The sequence below is a fragment of the Halichoeres trimaculatus genome, unplaced genomic scaffold, assembly GCF_033239565.1.
Source record: "Halichoeres trimaculatus isolate MK-OKI-2021-1 unplaced genomic scaffold, fHalTri1.1 fHalTri1_scaffold_10, whole genome shotgun sequence".
Taxonomy (NCBI): domain Eukaryota; kingdom Metazoa; phylum Chordata; class Actinopteri; order Labriformes; family Labridae; genus Halichoeres; species Halichoeres trimaculatus.
The window spans coordinates 37969128-37983607 of NW_027437187.1; the positions used below are offsets into that span (position 1 = coordinate 37969128).

General features: G+C 41.9%; 1 protein-coding gene across 3 annotated transcripts in view; it reads left to right on the forward strand.

The window, feature by feature from the left end:
- insc (INSC spindle orientation adaptor protein) overlaps positions 1-14480 on the forward strand; it is a 78457-nt gene that overhangs the window by 28608 nt on the left and 35369 nt on the right. For all 3 annotated transcript variants that reach the window (XM_074677227.1, XM_074677229.1, XM_074677228.1), the window contains one exon: positions 3602-3693. In XM_074677227.1, the coding sequence (XP_074533328.1) occupies positions 3635-3693 (59 nt within the window). In that variant the 5' untranslated portion in view covers positions 3602-3634. The remainder of the gene's footprint in view (positions 1-3601; positions 3694-14480) is intronic.

Sequence of the window (14480 nt, forward strand, 5' to 3'; positions counted from 1 at the left end):
TAACAAAGAGCCACATGATGAGCACAAAGAAGACCAATTGCTGGATGTCTTCATCGTGGTACGTGGCTATCAGTATCCAGCTAAGAAGGGCACACAAACAGGATCAGGCTTTACTGATCCGACCTGTACCGAGCTGGACTGATGGAAACAGGGTTTATGGTTCCACCAGGGAGGACCCGGTGTTTACTGACGACCTTCGATATCTAAACGGCCTGTGGAGTCTGTGCTGCAGAAGTTACTGAAGTGAAACCTGAACAAAAACAAAGCCTGTCCCCAGAGCTGTTAGAGAAACACTGGTTGAAGATCCACCAGCCGTCTGTGGACCCTGACCCCTCTCCAGAGACCCTCTCACTGTCTCTGCAGTCAGCAGCCACTCGCCGCCGCAGGATGACACAGATCACTTTCAGCGCGATGGTCCTTAACACGGCACTTAGCGGCACACTCTAAGTGCTCAGGACTGAAATGCTTGATTGGACAACTCATCTCCATTAGTATGGTAATCCAGGAAAGAGCGGCTGGGCTCCTGTAATGGAATCTGCTGGATCTGGGTCTCATTGGTGGCCACCCCCAGCTCAATTATGGGGCCAATGCAATTAATGCAGCTCTGTGCGGTGATAATCTAACAGAGCAATCACAGCGCCGCCGTTTGATGGGACGGAGCTGCTCAGGATCCTCAGACTGCCGTGGTCCTGGCACAATATGGGTGAAATTTCTGATTGCTGCAAAGCTTTCTGTGAAAATGGGCCTGGAGGAGCCCTGCCAAGACTGCAGCGGAGAGACCTCCTCCTCCTCCTCCTCCTCCTCCTCCTCCTCCTCTCTGCACTTTTTTCCTCCTGCTCTCTGCTGCTTTTGCTCCTGTTTCCTTCACTTTTACGAGGCCATCTCTTCACCAAGTCACCGCTCTGGGTTCATCTCACTCACTCACTACCCTCGTGAAATTTTCCTCATCCATCATGAGTCGTTCTCATGTTGCTCCTGATGACGTAACCTGCAAAGTGCATCCTTTATTTCCACTCTTTTGTCGTTTTTCTTTGTCAGACGTGACGGTGACGTCTCCTGTGCTTCACACCTCCTGTCATCGCTCTCCTGTGCCTTCCTTTGGTCCCCTCCTGAAACAGCTTTAATGAAAAGCAGGACGTGTCTGAAACCTCCTGCAGGACTCCATGTGTGTGTGTGTGTGTTTAGTCTCACTTTGTAACTACCTGCTAATTACCCCGCACAGTAAACATGAAATCTGTGACCACACCGCTGCAGGATATCATTAACTAAAAGGCTCAGAGCGTGCGCGGGGCAGGAGGGCGTCCGCGGCGTCTCCCGGTTGAAGATGGACTAATCTAAATGGGATACATCAATAAAACGCTGGGATAAAGTTGCGGGCACTTAAGAGCGTCAGCCTCTCCTGCTGCGGCTCAGAGGAGGGCTCAGAGAGAGCCACTGGATGGCAGCCAGCCAATAAATTAGGAGATAAGAAATATTATTCCACTGGCACAGCCGCAGCAGCTCGCAGCAGCCGCAGCAGCTCGCAGCTATTTAAAACACTGAGCTTTATTGATAATTAAATTACTCGCAGGAAAAAAAAAGACGAGACAAGAATAGACAGCTCGGAGGATCAATAAGGAGATATTGTTGTGGATAACGCTGCAGTGGCAAGACGCAGCCAGGAGGATCCTCTGTTTGAGGGTCTCTGCGTCCTCTCCTCTCGTCGTTCTCAGAGCGACTGTTTCTTCACGTTTTTACAAAGTGACGATAAACTGACGTCAGATTAGAGCGACACATTCACAACAAACAGACCTCACTACCATGGACTGTGTTATATGAGTGTAGAGACAGCTAAGCTAGGAAAAGCTAAGCTAACGTTACAGTATTCAGAAGCTATATGTGTAGCTTCTTAATTCTTAATAAAAAAAATGTTGTGTTACGTTATCAAAAACTTTATCAACAGCTTTTAATTTGAAAAAAACAAACAATTCTATAGGCTCGCTTTTATGTGATACTATCGTCATGGTTTGGGTTTTTCTAGGTTTTCTTGTGTTTCTTTGTAATTCTGTTCTTGTCCTGTGTCTACCATGGACTGCATTACATGACTGATGAGAGAGCCAAGCTAGGAAATGCTAAGCTAACGTTACAGTACTTAGAAGCTACATGTGTAGCGTCTTAATTCTTAATACAAAATTTTGTGTCACGTTATCAAAAAATTTATCAACAGCTTTTAATCTGAAAAAAATTACTTTATAGGCTCGCTTTGATGTGATACCATCCTTTTTTTGTCATTTATCTTGTCTTTTATCTTGTATCTCTTTTATTTCTGTCTTACCTTGGAAAAGCTAACGCTAAGCTAATGTTACAGTATTCAGAAGCTAAATCATGTAGCTTCTGAATACCGTAACGCAGCGAGTCTCGTAACCCCTAGGGGTACATGGGAGTACTGCAAGGGGTACCTGACAAATGTCAATAAAAAGTTGCATCAGAACAAATTTTTAAAAACCTTGTTAAAAACTTTATCAACAGCTTTTAATTTCAAAAACTCACTTTTATAGTCTCGCTTTTATGTGATACTTTTGTCATGGTTTGCGTTTTTCTAGGTTTTCTGTGTCTACCATGGACTGCATTACATGAGTGATGATAAAAGATAAAGATAAAGATAAACATACTTTATTCATCATAATGAGAGAGCTAAGCTAGGAAATGCTAAGCTAATGTTACAGTATTTAGAAGCTAAATGATGTAGCTTCTTAATTTTTAATAAAAAATGCGTTATGTTATCAAAAACTTTATCAACAGCTTTTAATTTGAAAAAAAAACAAAACACTTTTATGGGCTCGCTTTTATGTGATACCATCTCTTTTTGCCCTTTATCTTGTCTTTTCTCTTTTATCCCTTTAATTTCTATCTTACCTTGGTTAGCTTTTTTTAACTGTTTTTTTCCTTGTTCATTATTTTATCATCGCTATTATTATTATTTTATTTTATTATTCTATTAACAGTTTCAACTCTGTCTTTTTATACCTGCTGTCCTGTTCTCTGCTCCCAACCCCTTTTATTAACATTTACGGGTCTAGACCTGTAAATGTTTTTGTAAAGTGTCTTGAAATAACATTTGTTATGATTTGGCACAAATAAAGATTGATTGATTGATTGATATTGCCTTTTAATTTTAATTTTATTTCATTTTTCTTGTTGATTAATATTTTTAGCTTTAAAAAAAACATCTAGCCTTTCCTCAGGCTCTCATTTATATTTCCTGGGTTCATACAGGTCAAAGCTTGTCTTTGTTTTATATGTTCCGGCTATCAAAGCAGGCTGTAAACTTCTGTTTTTAAAAAGTCGGGGTGGGCATCTGTTCACCCCATGAGTGCCAAAACTTATTCCAGTGTAAGCGTCTCAGTCAGGCACTGTATGCAGTCTACTTTACGCAGCTGCTGCCCCTCTGTTGGGTTCTGGTACTGCACGTTATTTCTGAGAGGTTTTTTTTTTCCTGTAGCTCCTCGTTAGATTGTATTTAAAGTGTCAAGTCTCCTCCTCTCTGAATATTCTCCTCCAAAAACCACCGTCACACCCCACCCCTGATTTCTAACTCTGATGTTTACGTTTTGTGTTTCAGGCGCTGAGCTGAAGTGAGACGGCCTCGGACAGAATGGCGACTCCTCTGAGCAGCTCCAGACAGAGCAGCTCGCTCTCCTCATCCCCCATGAGGTGAGAAGCAGCCGACACACTTCAGGCTCCGCCCACGTATTTCTGCTCGTCAGAAACAAAGAGCGGCAGAAAGACGCCATGAGTTGGAGAAATCCTTAAGTCTGCCTGAAAAATTGAGGTCATCTCACTGGACAAGTTAGAGAGCCGGGTCTCAAACACCAAGGTCTTCCTATGATCTCGCAAGGAAAGTGGCCTCTTAGGAGCCAAACTTACACTAGTTCTCTCTTAGGAGCCAAAAAAATGTGAAAGTGGCTTTTTTGGAGTAAAAATGTGCGATAAAATACACCTGTGTATAAAGAAGCACTAAAGGGCCTTCCTTGAGGGCCAAACATACGCTAACGTGCCTTCTCAGGAGCCAAAATGATCAGAAAGTGGCCTCTTTGGAGCCAAAACATATCCCAAAGTGGCCTCTTGGGCACCAGATGTGCACTGAAGGGCCAAACTTGCGCTAATGTGCCTTATTGGGAGTGAAATATTTCCAAGCTCCTTGAGTCGTAATGCCCTCTAACATACCCTGTTGGGAGCTCAAACCTGAAGAAAGTGGCCTCTTGGGAGCCAAAACATAAACTAGAGTGGCCTCTTGGAAGCCAAATGTATACTGGTGGGCCAAACGTATGCTAACGTGCCCTGTTGGAATAGAAAATTATCACAAAGTGTCAAAAAGGAGTCAACAGCTACCTGTTTGGAGCCTAAATGCAAGGACAGTGGCCTCTTAGGAGCCAAACGTACACTAGCTTCCTCTTAAGAGCCAAAAAAAATGTGAAAGTGGCCTCTTTAGAGCAAAAATATGCACTGAAATACACCTGTGTATAAAGAAGCACTGAAGTGCCCCTCTTAAAGGCCAAACATACGCTAACGTGCCCTCTCAGGAGCCAAAATGATCAGAAAGTGCCCCTTTAGGAGCCAAAAGAAATGTGAAAGTGGCCTCTTGGGAGCCAAAACATACACTAAAGTGGCCTCTTGGGGCCAAATGTATACTGAAGGGACAAATGTATGCGAACATGCCTTATTGGGAGTGAAATTATTAGAAAGTGCCTCCTTGAGTCGTAACGCCCTCCATAGTACCCTGTTGGGAGCCCAAACCTGAAGTAAGTGGCCCTTTGGGAGCCAAAACATACGCTAAAGTGGCTTCTGAGGAGCTAAAACATACCCTTAAGTGGCCTCTTGGGCACCAAATGTATACCGAAGGGCCAAACGTATGCTAACATGCCCTCTCAGGAGCAAAAGTGATCAGATCGTGCTCTCTTAGGATCCAAAACAAATGTGAAAGTGGCCTCATATGAGCCAAAACATGCCAAAGTACCCTGTCGGGAGCCAAAACCTACGCTTAAGTGGCCATATGTATACTGGTGGGCCAAATATACGCTAATGTGCCTTATTGGGGGTGAAGTTTTTAGAAAGTGGCTCCTTGAGTCCTAACGCCCTCCAAAGAATCCTGTTGGGAGCCCAAACCCGAAGAAAGTGGCCTCTTAGGAGCCAATAACAAACATACCAAAGTGCCCCATTGGGAGCCAGACGTGCGCTATAGTGCCCTCTTCAGGGGCTGCTAAACTGCCCTGGATTATGCAAGACTAGCGCCCTTCATGGTAGGGAGAACAAATGGGTGCCTCCTTTTTGCCCCTGCCCTCCAAAAAGTCTGTGCACACCCCTGCATTAGTGACAGAATAAAGGGCAAAAAGCACAGCGCCCCCTCTGTGAAGGTGTAAGAACCGTACATGGTGCTGAAGAGAGAGGTTTTTATGGATCCTGATTGAGTCTCTTCACCTCCTTTTTTTATTTGTCCTGAAAAAACTTGACCAGCTGATGTTTGTTTGTTTGTTCCAAACCAATAAACGCGCCTCAGCCGGGTCCTCCACCAACGATCGATAGCAGGAGGAGCAGAGGTTAAAACCTCAGCAGCAGCTCAAACAGGGACACACACACACCCACACACTCCCTCTCACACAAGATCCCAAAATATGTGAGGTGCACGTCAGCGCACAAACATCAGAAATGTGAAGCAGGAGTCTGCAGAGTCTGCTGCACACGTGGGAAAAGGAAAACAGAGGCAGCTCCACAGACTGCTTCAGCAGCTGCAGGCCTGCTCCTTCAAAATAAAAGACCTCCCCCTCCCCTGTTTTTCCTGCTGTTATATTTACTCCCCTCTCACCAAATGAAACACATCCTCAAACTGCTGCGCGTTTACAAACCTCCACGGCTCCTGGTCTCCAAACAAACACTCCAGAAAAGTCTCTTTGTCACAGATCTGCAGGAGGAGGCCGGGATCAGCGCCGTGATTTATGTGTTTGTGTCAGACGCTGATGTTTGGTCTTTTAATGCCTCTTCATCAGCTGCTGAGCTGCAGTCTATTTCAGTCATCGATGATAAATATGAGTTTATATCTCCTGACAGTCGTGTGTTCACGAATGCTTACACAGCGCCGCAGAAAACACGTAATGAATGCCCTCGGATATCAAATCAGTACAGCTGTCACGCCATTCACTCAGGCACACACACGCAAACACACAAACAACTAGCTCTCTTTGTCTCACACACACACACAGAGTCAGACAGAGCTGTATTTGCTCAGCACATGGCTCAGGAACAGTCGGTAAATCGACCGATAAAAGCAGCGCAGCCACTGGATTGTATTAGGGTAAATTGCAAACACAGATGGAGCGCACACACATGCTCTCAGAGCAAACACGCAGCAGGACCAGCGCTGCGCTGGGACGCCTTTATCTGGACAATCAGAGCCTCGGGTTACAGGCTGAGAGGGCGCGCTCAGAGAGCAGCTGGTTAACCACGTTCCTCTGACGCCGCTCGCCTGTTTGCTGTTTGTTTCTTTCCATGCTGTGGATGTGGGAGTGTGTAGGTGGGAGTATGTAGCAAGAGGGGGGAAACAAACTGAACAAAAAGAAAACTAAAAACAGAGAGGATACGAAACGTTTCTCACGCTGCTCCTGAGTCTGAAAAACTTGACTGATCCCGTGATCGTTTCTGTAGCGATGCTCTTTCAGCTCATTGTTCAAAGTTCTCACTTTATGGAGGCTACAGCCCCAGGATCCATCCTTTAACTGGAAACCATCCTCCATCCAACAGATACACTCAGCCAGTGGCGTGCTCAGACTTTTGAAGGGCAGGGGCGATAAGGAGAAAAAGGCACCTTCAGCTCGTTCTTACCATTAAAGAGGGCACAAAGATCCTGGTGTTTTTGAGGGCACTCTAGAAATGTTTGAAACCATGTTTTATCCAGCCAAGCTGTCACTTTAGCGCACATTTTGCTCCCAAGAAGAAATTTTAGTGCAAATTGTAACCCCAAGAGGGCACCATAGCACATATTGGTCCCAAAAGAGCACTTTAGCAAGAACTTTGATCCTAAGTTGGCACTTTAGCACACATTTGAACCCCAGAAGGGCACTTTGGCACAGGATTTTGCTCCAAAGAGGAAAGTTTAGTGCAAATGTTAACCCCAAGAGGGCACTCTAGCATGCATTTTGATCCTAAGTATGCATTTTGGCACAGGATTTGGTTCCCAAGAGAGCACATTAGCATTAATTTGGATCCCAGAAGGGCATCTTCACAAGAATTTGGACCCAAGAGAGCCCTTAGGCACAGGATTTGGATCTCAAGAGGGCACTTCAACAGAAACATGTTTGCACTTAAGCACACATTTGAACCCAAAATAACACTTTAGCAAAAATTTGGATCCCAAAAGAGCACTTTAGCACAGGATTTGGATCCTAACCTCACATGTAAGTATGAACTTCAACCCTAAAAAGACACTTGCAAGAATTTGGATCCTAAGAAAGCTTTTTGGTTCAGGATTTGGATTTCAAGAGGTCTATTTAGCTTGAATTTGGATATTAAGTTGGCACTTAAGCGCACATTTGAACCCCAAAAAGAGCACTTTAGCATGAATTTTGGTCCTAAGTTGGTACTTTAGCATGAATTTAGATCCCAAGAGAGCACTTCAACAGAAACGTGGATCCTAAGTTGGCACTTGAGCAAAAATTTGAACCCCAAAACGGCACTTCAGCATGAATTACAACCCCAAGAGAGCAATTTGGCACAGGATTTGGATCCCAAAAAGGCACTTTATCATGAATATGTAGTCTGAGTAGGCACTTTAGCGCACATTTGAACAATCAGACCATGAGAAGGGGTGACTACCCCCTGCCACCCCCTTTTCCACACTCCTGCAGCTAGCATCACGTCATAGTTGAAGTTGGGGAGGTGTCTTGTAGGGAAAAACAATCCCTTTTTCCCGCACCTGCTTTCCAACAAGCCAAATTCACCAGATGAGTCTCCAGTCCAGCACAGAGTAGGTTTCCATGTCTCGTGTATCCTTCCTTTACATCTTTCCAAACCATGTTACTGTCACTGCTAACCTACTTCCAGGTCGTCCTTTACGTTGGCTTTGCTGTTAACCAACACATCCACCAGGGGGAGCAGCCCAGAGTCAAAGTTTAAGACAACAACAAACTCCAAAACAAACATGGCGACTGTGGAGGAGGTTTTACTGATGGACCTCTAACATTAAAGACAAAAACGGAGGCAGTAGCTCCTCATCAACTCTTAACGTTTTTCTTCAAACAGTTCTGTTTGGCCCGTTTCTGTAGGCTTGATGGAAATGTGCAGAATTATATTGTACCGGCTCTGTTTTTGCCCGATGGCGGAGCTGTGATGGGTCACATGGGTCAAATGACTGTAGGGCAGGATGAGCAGGACAGGAAGTTGAGTTGGGAAGTGAGGGAACTCCTTTCTTTAAGTGTCTTTTAACATAAATTGAAAAAAGCAGTGGTCCCAGTACAGAGCCCTGAGGTACCCCCCTGATCTGACTGTTGATCTGACTGACAGGCGAGCACAGTTGCTGTAAGAAAAGAAGCTCAAAACTTGTCAACAGGCGTCAAAACTCTGCTTCAGAAACAGATGGATGATGTCACAGAAGCTTTGTCCAAATATCACACAGTCTGGGGGAAGTCCGTGATTTGTCAACCCCATGTTCACCTCCTGACCCTTGACCCCGTGGCTCATGTTGACCCGATCTCCTGAGTGTGTACTGCTCCCCTAACCGTCTGATCGAGTAAAGGCAAAGTCAAAAACACAGACTTTGAAATGAGCAGCTTTTCACGAGGCCAACAAACCCTGGAGGGACTGATTAACGTTGGTGTTTTGCTCTGGTCGTGCTGACAGGCCCGTGTGAGAGCAGGCGTGTGAGTCAAACAGGAAAAAGAACAAACAACAGACTGAATTAAGTCGGATTCGATGGGACTGAGCGACAGAGAGCAAATAAAAACCATCTGAGGGAGAGAAAGCTGGAAGGTGAGTCTGCTCCTGGCTCCTCGTGAAGACATCTGGACGTCAGATGTTAGCGTCTGCTTCCAGGATTCAACATCCCCTCAACAGGCGCTACTTCGGGAGGAGCGCAGACTCAACCTTCGCCCGGAAAATCAAGGCGTGACCTACACGTCCAGAAGTACCGTCAGCCACATGCTTTAACCTTCCTCCAGCTCGTATGTCGCCTCTCTGCGATCGTAGTTTTCATCCTCTGTGCTCTCTGCGTGGATCAGCCTCCATTTTTAATTCTTCCTGGGACAACAGTGTCCTTGTTTCCTCCGTCAGTGAAGCCAAAGCCACAATGGTCGGCTCCTCAACATCTCGCAGCTCATTCTGCCCACATTTCCATCCCATTACCATCCGCTCCACCGCGCTGGGCTGCGGATCTGTTGTGGTATTCGCCTGAAGTTTCCATTTCTTCATAAGTGACATCAGGCGTCAGACTGCAATGTCCGTGAAAAGCAGACTTTGGGCGACAGTGCCGGCCTTCATCCGGCTCACAGCTCGCTGAATTCCTCCCGTATCAGAGCGCCGTGTTGGGAACAGAGTGAACAGGACGATTCAGGCCCAGGAAATGAAGCACGAGCAGCTGACACATGTTTCTGTGTCTCCTCCAGAGAGCTCCATGGCCTGCTGGTTATTCTGAACAAGTCTGTGGATAATCAGGAACTGGACGACGATGTTTGAAAACATTCAGAGGCATCGATCCAAACTCTTCACTGAACTAAAACAGTCTCAGAAAACATTTTTAATCAGTTTATCTGGAAAATCTGTGCAGAGAGTCTGGAGTTAACAAGCTACTCAACAAAAAGGACAAGAGGTTAGAGCAAGGGTCTTCAACCTGTGGCTCTGGACCCTCATGTGGCCCTTTGACTCCTCTGCAGTGGCTCCTTATAGCTTTAAAAAATACCATTAAAATAAAGAATAGTTATTTTTCTTACAGAGAGTATTGATGATTAAAGACACTAACACTAAATAAAATCATGCGTTAACATTTAGTTGAACTAAATATGCTTTACATCTTACAATAAAGCTTTCATATTAAAAAAAAAAATGCATATTTTTTAAAATTTTAAATTTTCCCAAATTGAGAAAAAAAAAAACATTTTTATTGTTTTTAAGATTTTGCATACTCAATTATTTTTTTATTTTTGTAGGTTTAACCAAATTGGTTTCCTTGTTTGTTTTTTTTTTTTTTTTTTTTTTTTTGCAAATTTTTGATTTTTTTTTTTTTTTTTAATTGCAATTTTTAAAAAATTAGCAACTTTTTAAATTTACAGTTTTCATTTATTTTTTGCAAATTCATGACATTTTGGCTAAGGATTAAAATTTTTTAATTTTTAAATTTTGGTAATTTTTGCAAACTTTTTGCTCTTTTTTTTTTTTTTTTTTGAAAAAATTTCCAAAATTTTGAAAAGTTTTGCAGCTTATTAAACTTTTATCAATTTAGCAAATTGATGAAAATTCACGATTATATATATTTTTTCTATTTTTAAAGAATTATTGCCAATTTATTTCTATTAAAACGACCTACATATAACATGTTTGTTTTATTATCACAAAAATCATCCACCAGATTTTCTACTTTTTTCGAATTTTATCCTCTTTTCTTTTGTCTTTATTGTGAAGATAAAGTAGATTCTGTGTCTCCTGAATGACTTTAATCCAGGTGAGCTGAGGAAAAATGGCTCCTATCAAAGTAAAGGTTGCAGACCCCTGATTTAGCACTTACACTCACTGGCCTCTTTAAAAAATACACCTGTTCAACCACTCGCTAACAGCTAACAGCTAATTAGCCAATCACAGCGCTGCTGGAGCTCAAACTGAGGTTTGAGAAGAAAGGGGATTTGAGGGACTCTGAACGTGGCGTAGCCTGCGCTCCTGATCTGTGGAGTACGTTCAGTCTGATTCAGCTTGTGGTGAAACCTTAAACAGGTCTGGTAACGCTCAGACCCCCCTGGAGGACTAAGTGCATCCTGCTGTTCAATAAGAGCTGGACCTGAGTGACAACAGGTGCTGTGAGAGCTGCCGGTCTGCTGCTGACGTGCCCCCCCACAGAGAGTGGGCTGCTGCTGTGGGTTTGAGGGACACTTGTATTGTCATTCATTCCCCTCATCTTCATGATTTGATTAGCTAACGAGCCCCAGACAGCACACGCCCTCAGATTAGCGCTCTCAGATTAATGCTAACAGACTAGCTCTGCTCACAGATTAATGCTCAGCGCTGTCATGCGGATGTTGTTGCTGTTTTTAGCCTCAAACAAACTGACTCACAGCCTGTGGTGTTGCTCAGTCAGAGCCCACGTTTCTGTCGGTGTGTTTCTTGTTTCTGCAGAGGTTTCCCTCCGTGTTAAAATCCGTCAGCAGACGACTCCATCTGTACAGTCGCTGTGTGTCACAGAGGAGATTTCTCAGCTCTCTCAGGTCTTTTTACAAATCATCCCTTTGTTTTCAGCTCAGGAAGAGCAGGAGGGTTGTTAGGGTGATGACTGCAGGAAATAAAAGCTGTGTAAGCTTTACTTTTGTGCTTCTTTTGAAATGTTGGATCATATTCTGTGTAAACATATTAATTTCAGTGAAATGGTCAATGCCAAATGGTTTAGTAAAATACACATCACACATCAATTCACAATGCAATACAATAAAATAGGATGTGATACAATAAGTGCTGGTTAAAAAAAATAATCAAGTTAATAAAATGTCTAATTCATGATTAATTATAACCAAAATAAAACATTTTGCTCCAGTAGGAATGCATCCCCTCTTGCAATTAAGTTTCATTTTTTAAAAACTTCTTTGCTATTTTTTAACTTCTTGCAAATTTATTGAATTTCAAGTGTTTTGACTTTTTTTTTTTATTTTGATTTTTTTTTTAAATTTTGTACATTTTTGGAAATTTCATTTTTTTGAATTTCTGCAAATTTTGCAAATTATAAAAAATCAAGTTTTGAAAAAATCTGTAATTTTTTTGACTTCTTGCAAATTTATTGAATTTCAATTGTTTTGACATTTTTTTTAATCAAATTTAGAAAAAAAAACATTTTGAAAGATTTTGTACAGTATTGAAAATTTCTTGCAAATTTTGTAAATCATACAAAATCCATTTTTGAATTAAAAAGTAATTTTTTTAATTTTTACAATAGTTTGAAAATCAAGCAATTTCTTGAACATTTTTTATGAAAATTTATGTAGTTTTTTGGATTTTTTGCACATTTTTGCTCACTTATAAATTTTCATTTTTTAAAGTTTTGTAACTTATTAAATTCAATAAATTTTGTTGATTTCTGACTTTTATGGCACTACAAATTTTTCCAATTTTTCAAAAATATATTTGCAAATTTATTTAAACAAAAAAAAATTCAGACATCACGTACAATTTTACGAACAGAAAAACTTCTTGATAAATAAATATTCAGTAGATTTTTACTGTGTTCATAATTTTTTCCACTTTTTCTGTCTTTATTGTGAAGATAAAGTAGATTTTGTGGCTCCTGAATGACTTTAATCCAAGTGAGCTGAGGAAAATGGCTCCTATCAAAGTAAAGGTTGCAGACCCCTGGTTTAGAACGTGTGATAAGTGACAAGAGATGAATATGAAACAATACATGTAGATAAGATGTAATATGGGAATATTATACAGTGTGATGTAATTTGCCTCCTACAAACGATCATTTCAGATACATCCCTAAATAAAAATCTTAATCCAGCATAACCTCACAGCTTAATCCAGGGCACAGACCTGCTGCTCAGTGGGTATCCTCTGTGTTTCATAAACCTGGGTCTGAATCAGAGACGGTTACGGAGCGGAGCAGTCAGAGCTCAGCCTCTCAGTGACTCATCCTCGCCTCAAACAAAGTTAGAAAGTGAATCATCTGAAGCTGGAGTGAACATTTTCTCCTCAAGTGTAACAGGAAGAGGGAGCGGCGTGGTTTCTTACATAAAGCTGGATTCAGACCTGATCCACAGCAGCCTGTCAGAGTCCTGTTCCTCATGTTCCTCCATTAAAGGAGCTGAACCGTCAGATAAATCCATCAAAGGAGTCAGATCTCTCTTCATGTTGTTGTTTTTCTTCCATGGTGAGATGTTATTTTACTGAGAACACAAACAGAGCGCACACAAAGAGCAGCTCCAGCAACTGTCAACACGTCCTGAGCCTCTCCACGCTGCTGTACGTACACAAAGTTTCTGCATGTGGAAAGTTTTACTGACAGGATAAAAACCTTTTACCGTCAGGATGTGGAAACAAACTCTGGAGTTAGAAACGAAGCTAACGAGCATGGCCTCAAAGTTTAGGTCGTTCAGCTCATGGCGGTGAGCTGACGTTGACTTGAACAGAAACTGGTCAGATGCTGTGCTGTGGTGTCTGGTGTGTTTTAGCCGTTTAGAGTATTTGCTGCTGCTCTGCCTGCCTTGGAGGAGGAGTGTGACACATAGAGCAGGTTATTTTGTGCAAATATGACACAGTTTTAACGAGAGTGGATGGTCCTGAGTGAAAAAAAAAGTTTTGTTCAGATGAATTTAAACGACTGATTCAGATGCTCTCACTGCTACGATCTCAAAACTATGGAAGCCCATTTCTGCCAGTTACAAAAAAATAAATAAATATTGTGTTATGGGATTAAAAAGTCATAATAATGACATAAAAAGTCAGCATTATGAGGCTAAAAGGTCCTCATATATTTTGGTAAATGGATTTTCTGTTCAGAAAACAATATTTAAAAATAAAAAGCAAGTGATATTTAATTTTTGTTTTAAAGTCCAAAAATGAAAATTGAAAAAAATGGTTGGTTTTCCATTTCTTTTTCTAGAAACATAAAGTAAAATACCAGTGTCAGAAACAAAAAAAGGCATTTTTTTCATTTGTGCAACCAAAAGTGTCACTGTCCTGACCGGCGCTCTTACTTTGAAAGTCACTTCCAGTTGAACAATGTGAAAAAAAAGGTGGGGTATTTTTTTTCTGTTCACTGACATTTTATTTTTTGATTTTGGAAATACAAAATGAATATGAACCTTTTTCTTTTTTCCCTTTTTTTAATTTCATAATTTGAAAACAAAAATCAAACAATCACTTGTTTCTTTTTTTCTTTTTGACATCATCTTCTAAACGGAAAATCCAATTACCAAAACATACACGGACCCTAAAAAGTCACAATGAGACAAAAAGCTGAAATTATGACTTTTATTATTTTTTTAAAGCTCCCATCTCCTGCTCCTTTCCTGCAGTTTAATCTGGATCATTGATGTCTTCATGAAATGGTAGTAACATGTTTTGGTCCAAAAAGCCAATAAATCAAGCACAGCAGCATTGTTTCCAGGCTCTCATAGCCCCTCTGTTCAGAACGCTCTGATTTAGTGGGCGTGGCCTTCATATGTAAATGAGCCACCGCTGATACCGCCCCGCTCTTCCACGTCACTGAGAGCGGCGCCACGAGCTCCGAGTGCACAATGTTTAGAAAACAGAGAAGCTCG